At 36.5% G+C, this 14,015-nt stretch overlaps 1 protein-coding gene across 1 annotated transcript; it reads left to right on the top strand.

Annotated features, from left to right (window-relative positions):
• Positions 1–462: 462 nt before the first annotated feature.
• LOC140172412 (lysosomal protective protein-like) lies at positions 463–13,080 on the top strand. Its single transcript, XM_072195560.1, has 8 exons — positions 463–837; positions 2,089–2,200; positions 5,164–5,298; positions 6,172–6,336; positions 10,012–10,103; positions 10,798–10,882; positions 11,731–11,901; positions 12,898–13,080. The coding sequence occupies exons 1-8, from the start codon at positions 626–628 to the stop codon at positions 13,078–13,080; spliced, it is 1,155 nt and encodes a 384-aa protein (XP_072051661.1). The 5' UTR covers positions 463–625.
• The last annotated feature ends 935 nt before the right edge of the window (positions 13,081–14,015 follow it).

Genomic DNA, 14,015 nt, shown 5'->3' with positions numbered 1-14,015 from the left:
GATTCCATGCTCGCTCTCGCAGGTTTTCTCCGGGATCTCCGGTTTCCTCCTGCTTTAAAAAATCAGTGTTTTTGGTTATCAAAAACTTCCTTAATACCCAATGGAATTTGGGGAGCTGTACAGAAAATTGGTGGATGTTACAATCTAAGTGCGGATAGGTCTGCTGCCAGGTTCGGCTGCAACTGGCCTAGATGATGCGATCTGATTGTGATGATTCACCATGGCAGCAAAATTACAGCGCTTTGAATCCTTCAAGATCTAGCTAGAAAAAGGCGCTATATAAATCCGAAAAATTTAAATTTTAAGTAACATTTTGGAACATGACCTTTCTTGTTCTTTTTTGAAGAACATTTTGGGCAAGAATCTTTTGGACTTTGTCTTATACCCGTATCATACAAGTAGATATTGCAACCAGGGTGTTTACTTGCAGATAAAAACTTGAACACTCGATTTATTTACAAGCTATTATAGATCAAAAGTTATTAATTGACACTTAATTTTAGTTTGTTTCCCAGGTCAAGATATTTCTTAAACAAACAATTGCCTTGATTGTGTCACATGCAAATAATAGAATAAAACTGCAATTCATTCACATCAATTTGGGGATCATAATTTGTACCAATCCATGCAGTCATCAGCCACTAATTGTGTTATTAAAATGAAGGGATTACATCTTCTAGGCCTCTCATGCCTGATTTTGGTCTTGTCTATCTGTGGTGTATTAAGTCAACCTGCCGAGGATGAAGTGACATATTTACCAGGCCTATCAAAACAACCAACCTTCCAGCATTACTCAGGGTATCTCAAAGCTACCGGAACACGATATCTACATTACTGGTAAGTTTATAGGATTAGAAAAGATTTTGCATTTTGTTCACAGATGTACAAAACAAATTATACATGTGTATAATTATGTACAGTATACGCTGGTGAAGTTACGTAATTAATCGGATTAATTACCATAGCAATAGGTGAAAACAATTTTGAACATATTGTGCTGCACTACAAGCAGGTTACACTCATCACCTGTGTAATGTCTGCAATCATAGATTGAGTACAATACCGCTCCTTTCAAATATACTAATCTCACAGGTGCAAGTGATCAGGATGATATGGTTCAATGCAGAGGTACCACGTGAACGTATCAGTGCACCGCGGTATATTCAAAAATTGTTTTCACCTATTGCTATGGTAGTTAATCCGATTATTACGAAACTTCGCCAGCGTATATTGTTGGGTAATGTTGTTTGAAAATGGAACATACACTACTCAAAACTTTTACAGGATCAGAGTCTTGGCAATCTAGATTTTACCTTTATTTTTATATCCGCATTGAAAATGCAGGATACATGAGAAACCAGAAACCAACTAATTTGATATTTAAAGGAGGATTTCGTGATCCTAGCATCCTCTTTATATGACATTTTTCAGTAGATATCCACGAAAAAAGCTTATTCCCAAAATTTCAGTTGATACCGATTTTGCATTTGCGAGTATATGCATGATTATGTGTATTACGCTGCTCCATAGGCCACTGTAGTAATTTCGTTCTGGTATACCAGATGCACAAGGTTGTTCATACACAGGTGAATGAACATGAAAAAAGTGTTCCGCACGACTAAAATGGGCAGACTAAATATCACATTAGTGTACTCCGGGAATGTAATGTTGCTATGCATTGGTTGCTTCTGTTCCACTCCTCCATTTATCCTTCCTCATCAAACATATCAATCTGTCAAGGCGAATTTGTACCATCCTCAGCAAGTTAAGCAGCTACAGTGAGGTGGTTAGATGAGTTGATTTCTGACGTCAATGCCTAGCAGGCTGCGCACGCATCATCACAATTTCCTTTGTTTTTTGCCTTGCAGTATGCGTGCGCATCATATTTTGTTCAGGGCTTGTGTTTTTAGAACTCCTGCCACATCACAATAAGGCTGTTGAACAGTGTAGTGGTTGCATGGGGTTCACTGAAGCATATCAATATACCAGTCCCTTGCCTTTGTTGATAAACATTGAGGTCAACTCATCTATACTAATACTAATAGCACTTGACCATTATACCTTTAAGTGTGTATGGTTATCTTTCAGGTATGTTGAGTCTCAGTCAGCACCAGATAAAGATCCTCTAGTAGTATGGATGAATGGAGGTCCTGGGTGCAGCTCTCTCGATGGGCTCATGGAGGAACTTGGCCCATTCAAGGTATTTATAGTCTTCTTCTTCTTCTTGCGTATGTCAGGAAGAAACAAGATATAAAAGCCAAAACAATAAATTTCATTAAATTTCAAGCCCAGTACGCATCAACCAGTCCCTGGTGGCTTCGTCGACTTCAATCAGGCTGGATATACCATTCGGTGGTCTATGGAGATGACAGGATGAGATGATGTGGTCGGCTGTTTGTTCCTCACTACCGCACTCGCATGCTGGGCTTTCCTTTATAGTCTTGAGTTACAGGTAATATACAATGAAAATTCATTTTGTATGATACATAATCATTGGTCCCAACGTGTTATCATCTGAAGCAAAAATTTCAATAAAAAACGTAATTTGCTGGTGTAGTGTACGTTAGAATATGACTGTTGATAGGTCGTAAAGCGATGATTTTTTTTTTGTAGTTTTATAAATTATTTCAAATACTAGTACCATGTTAGATTGAGATTCAAAAGACTAACATCTTTTATACGGCTGTAACTAAAGCATTATTATATTATATGTAAATGAAATATGATAATTTAGGCTGTTTGTAGTAATTTTTGGACTTTAATTACTAAGATTTATGATTAACATTGTAATAATGCAATTTGCAAAATCATTCCATCCTCCAGAGTTTGTACTGGAGTTTGTATCACAAAAAGTTAACCAAAACCTTAATTTATGAAAGATTAATCACTCATTTCATTGGTGTGTCCAGGATCTTTTTCCTGCGGGAGGCTCAGAGGGGCTTTCAGATTTATGCGGGGGGCTCTGCTAAAATCGCCAAAAACGGCTAAGTTTACATGATTTTTAACAAAGTCAGGGGGCTTCAGCACCCAAAGCCCCCCTGGACACGCCACTGCATTTAATTAATTTTAATTGTTTTCTTCTTCGTTGTCCCCCTCAGCTCCACATCTGTTTATCCTCCCTCTTTCCGCTCTCCCTCTCCTCTTTCATCTATCCCTCAGGCACTTCTTTCCTGCATCAACTGCCAAAAAAACTGGTGAAGCTGAAAACATGAAATGCATTGAAAATTACATGGCTTTGATGTAATGCAGAAGGCATTAATAGTCGTAGGGACTTATTTCACTTCGAAGTTCTACCAGATGAAATTATTACACATGTTTGTATTTAATGATAATGTATGTAATAATAGTTTGTTTTATCAATATGTTTGTCTTGGGTGTAGACATAGACTGACGAGTTATTATCTTCTTAGATAACCAAATGCATATTTCTGAAAAAGTATAATAGTTATGTCTATTGACTAAAACCGTGGTGAGGTTGAAATAAAGGCTACAACTTTTTTCAAATAATGTATTAGATTAGAATAACATTTAAATTGTTTTATTAAAGTTATACCAAAGGAGCAAACAAATTATATTATTTGCAAAAATCCCTAATTCAAGTTGTTCAGACTTGCAAATTGTTGTGAATCAGTCTTGCAAAGACTATTTGTAGTTCAGGTCAGAACAGATTATGCCATTCACACAAAATGATAGAACCATCATGTATATAAGGTTATTCACTCTAAACATTACTCCACCATGTTAAACACCTCTTTCATCTAAATGCGGAACATTTTCCTGTTTTTTGACCTTATGGGGCTAAAATTGACCTATGACCCTTTTGGTATTAACTCAATCTTTCTCCGCCTAAAGCTAATCTGGTTTAATTGGTATCATGCATTTTTGTATACACCATGATGTCAACTATACGTCTGATAGTAGTGTAGCTTTACCCATTTGGGAGATTTGATGAACTCAAATATTTGTCAGGATATTTGCCAAAAAATTAAGGCTCATCATGCCAAAATATTGTTTTTAAGTTCCCCTTTTTTCTTGCAAAATTTTGCGCGCTCGCAAAAACAAATTCACCTTCATTTCGGCCAAAATAGTCTAAATTTGAAAACATTTTCATGGGCTTCACATGCAAATTTCCCAGTAACATTTGAAAAAATATTCCACCCTCGACACAAAAGTGGGTAATCAATGCGTGTTCTAAATATCGTGGAAAAAGGGTATTTTTGTGTGTCAGAGTGGACCTGGAAATCATGAAAATAGGGCTATTTAATGCATCCGTAATGAGCTTAATAAGTTCAAGTTTAATGAAATAATGACATTAATGAAAACATACATATATATAATTATATACATGTACGTATGTTCTCATTATTGTAATCAACTGATACAATTAATGGAAAAATTTTCATTATTGCAATAAATTTATTATTAGAGAAAACATGTACCGTATTCGTCCGAGTATAGTCCCACGTTCGAGTATAGTCCCACCCCCATTTTTGAAAAATTCCAGAAATTGTAAAAAAAAAAAAAAAAAAAAGTGTCCCTAGACCTAGACCTACATGCTAGGATCATTCATGGTTAAAAAAAAAAAAAAAAATTTCAAGATGTTTTGTATATTGTATATTCATGTCATACTCTATTAATGATTTCAAAATGCATTCAAATTCAATGCATTTTGAAATCATTAATAGAGTATGACATGAATACAAAATATCAATTTTCATATTAAAATACAAAACATCTTCAAGTTTTTTTTTTTTTTCTTTTAGGTCAACCATGAATGATCCTAGCATCTAGGTCTAGGTCCAGGGACACTCAAAACCAAAAAAAAAAAATTTAAAATTTTTTTTTTTTTTTTGAAATTGAGTATAATCCCACCCCCAATTGTGAAAAATTTTCACCAAAAAAACGGGTGGGACTATACTCGGACCAATACGGTACTTACAGTGTTTGTTTTTGATTTAAAAACAAATTAATGAGGAAAAACAAACAAACAAACATTCTTCAGACCGATGTTTTTTTTACAAATGTAAACGAGTATTTTTACCCCCCTCCCCTAAACGAAACCAGTTTCGTTTACAGGACATCATCGATCTTTTGGTTTGTTCCCTTAGTATCTAGATCTGTGTCGCCCCGACATGACAGTTTTATGTTTTTGTTATATTTCAGATAACAGATGAGGCTACCGTGATTGATAATCCATATAGCTGGAATCTTGTAGCTAATATCATCTTCCTTGAGGCACCTGCTGGCGTGGGATATTCTTATGCAGATGATATGGATTATACAACAGGCGATAAACAGGTAGGTGTCAGTAGGTCCCATGCAAAATAACAAAACATCCTAAAAAACCCAAGAAATCACAAGATAAACAGGTAGATGGTCATGTACAATATCTTGAAAACGTGGACGTTCATATGTTATATGATAAAAAAAAATCAGTCGGAAGTTGAAAATATTGATTTTCAGATAGAGCCAATCAAAGTATATATTTCCTTTTGTTTCCTATCTTTTTGGAAACTCTCTAACTGCTCATATCTTTTAACTGGTTGTCCATTTTCATTGGGGTTTTCTGCAAAATGTAGCTTTGCAAATGCCTGTTGCAATCCAATAAGAAACTGAAAATTGTATATATGACCGACTTCAGACTGATTTTACTTGATCATGCTTTAATTACTGTGTACATGTTGCCTTCTGGCACGTTGCTAGAAAAGCGCAAGAACAAAAATGCACATTTTGCTTATGCCTTTTGCAGGGAGAACCTCATTTTGGTAGCAAGATGGTGGATCCGTGCAAAGGGTGAATGGTAGCACTGGTTACGTGCTCATGATAATGACAATCCAACTCCCTAAACCACCGCTCATAACGTGCTCATGATAATGACAATCCAACTCCCTAAACCACCGCGCTGTAAGCTGTTTGCAATTGGGGCACCGCGGTCAGAGGAACGGAGCCAGTTCTAGGTGAATGGCTTATATGAATAGTGACAAGCAGGCTGAGGCAGATGCAGAGAAGATATGTTACGCTTCCCACAATGCAGTTTTCCTATTTCAAGTTTCTGTACTGATTTGCTATTTAGTAGAGCAATATTAGTCCGATAGTGACAAAATATACCTCAATGAACAGAGCACATCTAGATCTTGCAAGATAATATTTCATATGATTTGATTTTCCTAGGTGGCAGTAGACAACTACCAGGCCCTACAGAGTTTCTTTGCCAAGTTCCCCAACAGAAAAAGTAATCCATTCTACATTTTTGGAGAGAGTTACGCTGGTATCTATGTGCCCACTCTGTCTGTGTTGGTTATGGAGGGCCAGGCAGGATTCCCTATCAATTTCAAGGTATGTATGCTGGTATCTATGTGCCCACTCTGTCTGTGTTGGTTATGGAAGGCCAGGCAGGATTCCCTATCAATTTCAAGGTATGTATGCTGGTATCTATGTACCCACTCTGTCTGTGATGGTTATGGAGGGCCAGGCAGGATTCCCTATCAATTTCAAGGTATGTATGCTGGTATCTATGTGCCCACTCTGTCTGTGATGGTTATGGAGGGCCAGGCAGGATTCCCTATCAATTTCAAGGTATGTATCTGTATTATAGGTGATGTATATGCAGATGAGTCAAATGCCCGGTACCCCAGGTCAACATAAAAAGTGGTAACCATGTGTGTTCTTCCTTTTTTCAAAACCCCCCTTTTCACTGATTTTTCATTGATTTTACCCCCCTTTTTTTGCCAAATCACTGACAAAATCAGGGTAAAAATACCCCCTTTTTCAAGGTTTTCAATGAGAAGATTTCCAGACACCCCTTTTCAATGACTCCAAATATTTTAATATATTAAGTACAAAATGTGCAAGTATGAACATTACTTTGTGTCTGTTGTACTCCCAGATGATCCTGTGTTATTAACTGGGGTAATTACAATGCCTGTATACTGATTTTAATTGAAAATCGAGTATGACTGATCGCCCGACTGATCGAGTGTCATGGGTGGAGTGTTTCTTTAAAACTGAGCTTGAAATTTTCGAAAAAAACTCACGGATTGCATGATAGGTTCCAAATTCGGCAGCTTTGTTAGTTTGACACATGTCAAATGCCCGATAAGCTTACTTTGATTTATTTACTTCACGAACGAACCGGCGCGACGCCAAACTTCAAGTGCAACAGGGGAAGAGAAACAACGATACAAAATAAAACTTACATGCATCAGAATTCGAACAGAATTAAAAACCAAGGAAAAATATCACTCGGTCGGTCGTAGAATTCGCTCCAATCACTGCCAATGTTTCCGCAATGTTTTCAATTCACCACATGGAAAAGTGTATACGGCAGCCAAAGCGGTTACATCTGACACCATCGGTGTTCGCGTCGCTCATTCAGCTCTCTTCAAAACGTGCGGGAGCATACGTGCAACACCCACTAGACAACTATATCGGGAAACCGCCGTGCCAATAGTAAAAAAGCTGCCTTCTGACGCTCTCGCTGTGACGATCGAGGGCGGAATCAATGAAATGCCAGAGGATGGAGGCTGAAGACTCGGGCTGAAGACATCGATCGAACGAACCTGTGAAATACCCCTTTTTTTAAAATTTCGCGGAGACAATGCTCAGAATACCCCCTTTTTTCGCGATTTCGCGGTCCGCGATTTCAGTCAACAAAATACCCCTTTTCCGCGAAATTTAGAACACACATGGTTACCACTTTTTATGTTGACCTGGGGTACCGGGGTCAAATGTAGAGCTTGTGCTAGGCTTTATGATTTATGATCAGCTGCAGGTCCATCCGCACTGATTGAACCAGTTGATCAAGCATTTCAAATTTTCAACTCAGCAAATATGTTACAATATGCCTTTAAAGGGGGTCTCCAGCAATCATAACATGCCTTATATTTTAGAAAAATAATTATCAAGCACGAATCACATGGTTTTATTTAAAACAAATAAAACAAATAAAAACAGTCGGCTCTCAACATGCAATATTCAAAATTCCCACGCGGAAATTGTCTAAGTACAATGACGTAATGGTTATTTGTGTTCAATTGTCGTCAGCCTTCACTGTACTAATACTGGAATGTCATTGCACTCGACAATTTCGGCACCCTGGAATTTTGAATATCGTGTGTTGAGAGACTGATGTTTTTATTCGTTTTTATGGTCACTTTGAGTTTGATTTAAATAAAACCACATGATTCGTGCTTGATAATTATTTTTCTTACATATAAGGCATAATGTTGTGATTGCCAGAGTCATCCTTTTAACAATCATGAATCGTGACTATAATAAAAAATAAATCAATTTTGGATTTATATAGCGCATGTTTCCAGAGGATTTAAAGTACTAATTTTGCTGTCACTGGTGAATCATCAGAATCAGATCGCATCAATTAGGCCAGTTGCAGCTAAAGTGCAAACCTATCTGCATTTAGATTGTAACACCCACCAATTACCTGTGCAGCTCCCCAAATTCCATTGGGTAAAGGAAGTTTTTGATAACCAAACAACTAATCACCAGTTTTGAAAGTAGGAGATTCTGGAGAAAACTTGTGAGAGCGAGCATGGATCTGGATAAACCAAGTGAACATATACATACATACCTAGATGTACAGTCCTTGGGAATGGCCAGGCTTGAAACTGGATTCATTTTGCGCAAAATTACCGCAAAAAGGTGAAATTTTCGTAGTTTTTGGTTTTTACTGGGGGAGCAACAGGGGGCAAGAGTTCTGACTGGGGGGGGGGGCATTTTCCCCCTCATGCCCCCTTCGGGGGTGCCACTGGTTATATGTACATTACAAAAAAATGGCAGATGCTTTGTGTGGAGTGAGGAGAATCAAACCAGGGTTTAATAGAGGAAACTAACTTGCATGGTGCATCAACTCTCAATTGTCAACAGGCTAGGCTGGTCATATGCCCACAAAATTAAGTTTTAGACAAACCTAGCAAACACAAAGATTTGACAGAAAATGTTTCAATGTTGGGTTATATAAAGGACATAAATCATTTTAATAACATTTTTGAAAACCTAATGTAATTTAAGGGGGTACCACACCTCTGGCCAATTTTGTGCCTATTTTTACATTTTTCTCAAAAATTATAGCACATTGGTGACAAGTAAGATATGTATATCATAGGGGCAAGGACTGCAACTACTGTACTGAAAATTCAGCAACTCAAAGCAAGTAGTTATTGATTTATTGATCAAATATTGGTTTCCCTCAGTTTTGACTGTAACTCCACAACTGTTATCTGTGCTGAAATAAAATTACCAGTGCAGTAGTTATAGTCCTTGCCCTTATAATATACATATCTTACTTGTCCCCTATGTGCCATAATTTTGAGAAAAATTCAAAAATAGGCACAAAATTGGCCAGGGGTGTAGTACCCCCTTAAGTGTTGACAAATTATTTTGCACAAATGTTTGCCCAAAAATATTTTACCATAGCATTTTGACAACATTTTTAAAATGTTGTTGTAGTGCTTTTTCAATATAAAATGTTTTAAAAACGCTTTCATGACCTTTTCATAACCCACCATGTACAATGTAAATGTGATTCAAATATTTTGAATAAAACTAAAACATGTTTATAACACATTTATGTTTGCTAGGTACTGAACAAAATAACCAAAACTATAAGCAATCATATCTTGGAACCAAGTAACACAATGTTGATGATGGTTTCACCAAAATGAGGCATGTAAAGTGTTACAATTGATATGGTATATGTGACACGATCTGGTCCATGGTCAAAAATTGAGTTACTGTAATTTTAACATTATACATACAATAGGATATCATTTACTGAAAACACCAAAGGTCTAGGATACTTGATTCTAAAGTTATGAAGTTTTTTTGATCCCTATTTTCTTATGTATTTTATCATTTTTTTACTCCATATTTTTACCCTTATCTCAGTTTCAAATCTGCCGCTTTTGGCCCCCATGACCCAGATCGTGTCACATATGGTTGACTGCCCCGCTCAAGCTTGTGTAACATTTTTCTGTCCGTTTTACTCAATTTCAGGGGTTTGGAGTTGGTAATGGATTTCATGACAGACCAATAAATACCAATACAATGATAACTTATGCATATTACCATGGAATATTGGGAGATGAGTGAGTTGGTATTTTTATAAGAATAAATTTGATAAATAAATCATGTAGAATTGCATGTAAAACACATGATGAAGATCTTGTTTCTTAATTCTTGTCACCAAATAAGGTTAATTTCTTAGCCTTGATGGCTAAGATGAGGTTAATTTTTAGCCTCAAAAGATATTGAGGCCAAGGTGAGGGTAAGGTAAGGCTTATTTAGCCTCGACTTATGGTAAGGGTTGTACCGTGAGTGCTTTTTAAGTGAATTTGCGCATGGCATAAATGAACAGTTCATATGCAAAAGTCATTGTTTAAACTTTTTGAGCTATGGCCACCAATATCTATATGTCATAATAATGTTAGCTTTAAATTAACATCTTACTTTCTATCAATAGTAGCTCATAATTATTTTCTTATTGTTGTCTTTATATTTAACGAGTTGAAAAGTGCAGTTGAGGTTAACAAGTCTGGATTTTCTTTACTTGCATTTAGCAAAAACATTTCAAAGTACATACATACCAAAAAAAGCTAAATTTCTTGAGAGAAACAACATCTAGAGTGGACAGCCATGTTAAGTGACACTAAGGGCTTGACAGACTAGAACACCAGAGGATTCATCCAAATTCTAAGCCAGGATTGTACCACCATAATATTTTCATTCTGCAAAAAAAAATATGTTAAATTCTTTGCCATTTTCTATTTTCTTCTTCTTTAGTTTGTGGAATTTGCTTCAGAAGTATTGCTGTGATAGCGGCACCTGTAACTTCTACAACAATACAAATGGCGTATGCGCGGAAAATGTAAGTAAATTATTTATTAAATTAAGGAAAAGCATCTGTACATTGAGTTTGAAATGATTCTGGAATACCCTGTGCACTACCCAAACTATAACTCTAGCCCTAATCTAAAGTCCGAAGTTTACCGTTTTCTAAAATCCATTTTCCGTGTTGTAATCTGTTTTATGAATAAAGCTTAAAATGTATAAACAATGATTTTGAATGATATTAATGTCACAATAAAGTGTTCAATATCGCGATCAATATGCTCCGATCGGAATATTCTCACAATAATATGCCAACTGTTAGGATGCTTCGATGGATGGCGGTTCATGCCTTGGTAATATACCTTTATTTTGTTATTATTAAACAGTATTTGTTATCATAAAAATTGACACACACAACTCAAGATTGTTTTTAATATTTATTTCTCTTATCTTTTAACCATTTTTGTCACATCATACAAAAATGTCATTTTCCGTGTTGTACCTCCGATTCTGTGGTGTTTTTTTTGTTTTCCGACTCTACCCTAATCTAACATACATGGTTGCATGGAGAAAATCAGAATTTGCCTTGAGTTAGAGTTTCAACAGCTGAGATATTCAACTAAGATGATTTTGAGACCTTCCAATTGTTGAGTTGCTATTCTTAAGCAAAGAACATCAACAGTTGGAATGTCTCGAAACTCCCAACTCGTGACTTTATGCTCATTTCATGGGAGTGGGTTACATATGTGTGGAATTTACAGTTTGCGTAAGAAATCTCAACCTCTGAAATATTAAATCATGATTTGCCTTATTAACCTTATATATAATATTTTTGACATGTCTTGTTCTGTCATTACAAAGTTTTCAATTGTTTTCTCTTGCCAGATTTTCCGTGCTCAGCATTTGATAACTGACATTGGTCTTAATTACTACTCCCTGTATGATGATTGCTATGGCGGTGCACGACCGAGTATCGATAGATATTTAGTCGATATGAAAACCTTCTTATCTATCCCGGATGAGCAATTTCCAACAAAAGCAGATTTTATCAAAAAGGTTGGTTGACATCCATTCTGTATACTGCCTAAAAGAAACATTTTTAATCACAAAATATTGTACTGACTGTTAATCAAGAGTTGGTTTTTTTTCCTGAGATTTTGGACATACACTTATGGTATTAACATTGATTTGGGAAAGAAATAATTTTCAGTGTGGTTCATGGCTCTAAAATGTTATCAGAGGTACAAAAACTTTTAGTCAATATTTATATTCTCAGGATTTCACATATAATACACATACAAAGAGCACATTTTCCTATTCATTCTCCTGTAAAATATCTCACCCTTCCCATATTCCTTTGCAACATGATCGCCTAAAACGGTAACAAATTCAGGCACTTTTACAAGGCAAAAAGCAACTTTTCTAAGCATTGTTAACATAGTGCTTTCAGCAAAGAAAGTTTCCTAACTTTTGAGATGTTTTGTATATTTGAAGGTGCAAAATTAATAAGGCACACTGTTTACCCTGGCCCCCAACTCAACCCAAAATTGGAAACCATGAGAGTTTCCAAATTGCACGGAAAAGGGGTAATTTTTTTACCAGTAGCAAGGACCGCAAATTTGACAAAATAGGGGGTCTTTAATTTGGACTGTCCATGAAATTTGACTGTGAAAATAGCAAAATAGGGGGTATTAATTTGCACTGTTCGCGAAATTTGGATAAAAGTGGTACTTGAGAAAATCCGGTAATTTTATGTCAATATTTAGTGTCATTGAAAAGGGGTGTTTGAAATTTTAGTCATTAAAAACGGATGTTTGAAATTCTAGTTATTGAAAACCACAAAAAAGGGGTTGTTTTGGCCAAATTTTTTCCTCAATTTTGCATGAAAAGGGGGGGGGAATTTGGTGTTGAGTAGGGGGGCCGGGACTGTTTTTAAAACCGCTGTGTTCATAAACAAACCATACCCAAGTTTGATTGACAGATGAAGTCAGATGCAAACTAGTCTTTTTAATTCTGTCTTCAATTATAATTACACCTAAATTTGTCTTTCAGCTTAAATCTTCAAAGAAAAATACATCATTCTCCAAGCCTGTTATTCACAAGCATGGTGTTACTCTTGGGGAATCCGTTCAATGTTTGAACGCTACGGCTGTTACTGCTTATTTGCAGAGAGCAGATGTACGCAAGGCATTGCATATCAAAGAGAGTCTCCCTCCATGGGAAGTGTGCAGGTGAGTTTGATTGAATAGAGTAGATGTACGCAAGGCATTGCATATCAAAGAGAGTCTACCTCCATGGGAAGTGTGCAGGTGAGTTTGATTGAATAGAGTAGATGTACGCAAGGCATTGCATATCAAAGAGAGTCTCCCTCCATGGGAAGTGTGCAGGTGAGTTTGAGACAATTGAAACAATTGCGACCTGCTCCCACGAAATGAGCGTAAAGTCGCAAGTTGGAAGTTTTGAGATGTTCCAACTATTGAGTTGATGTTCTTTGTTTGAATTCACATGTATTGGCAGTGGTACGTTCTAATGGGGGACATAATACGCTGTAATCTGTGTTCAATTCTGTCCCCATTCACAAAGGACATACCACTGCCAATACAGGTGTCTTCAAACAAAGAATGTCAACTCAATAGTTGAAACGTCACGAGACTCCGAACTTGCGACTTTACGCTCATTTAGTGGAAGCAGGTCACAATTGAATACCTGAGTGGAAGAAGGGCCCAACTCCATTTTTTACAAAAATGAGTTAGACCCAGCATTTTATTGCCAGCAGACTGTTCTTCCTTGTGTGTGAAAGATGAGCCAAAATTCACTCTCTAAATAGTCTTCCACGTATACTTAATCATGGTTTTCATGGAAGAAAGGCCCAACTCCATGGAGTTGGGCCCTCCTTCCACAAATATTGGATTAAAGAGGAATTTTGTACATCCATGAAATCTGCTTTTCTCTACAATAAACTTTCTTGCTAACATATTTACATGCTTCTACTTGTGCAATTAATGGATAATTACCTAATTTCTGTAGCTATTTATAACACATCTGCTTACGGAACTGGCACTTGCAGTATATTAGTGGAAGAAGGGCCCAACTCCAGCTCAGTATTAAGACCTGTACCGCTGCCATGGAAACATCATAATAAATTTCGAATGTATGTAATTTTGTATGTT

This window comes from Amphiura filiformis, chromosome 16 (genome assembly GCF_039555335.1).
Source record: "Amphiura filiformis chromosome 16, Afil_fr2py, whole genome shotgun sequence".
In the NCBI taxonomy this organism is placed as follows: Eukaryota; Metazoa; Echinodermata; class Ophiuroidea; order Amphilepidida; family Amphiuridae; genus Amphiura; species Amphiura filiformis.
The sequence above is the reverse complement of the archived record's forward strand: the minus strand, read 5'-3'. Positions and strand labels throughout refer to the sequence as shown.

Coding starts and splice junctions, on each gene's coding strand:
- LOC140172412 (XM_072195560.1), top strand. CDS start 626: ATGCAGTCATCAGCCACTAATTGTGTTATTAAAATGAAGGGATTACAT. Junction 838..2,088: donor ACACGATATCTACATTACTG/GTAAGTTTATAG, acceptor GTTATCTTTCAG/GTATGTTGAGTCTCAGTCAG. Junction 11,902..12,897: donor AAGCAGATTTTATCAAAAAG/GTTGGTTGACAT, acceptor TTTGTCTTTCAG/CTTAAATCTTCAAAGAAAAA.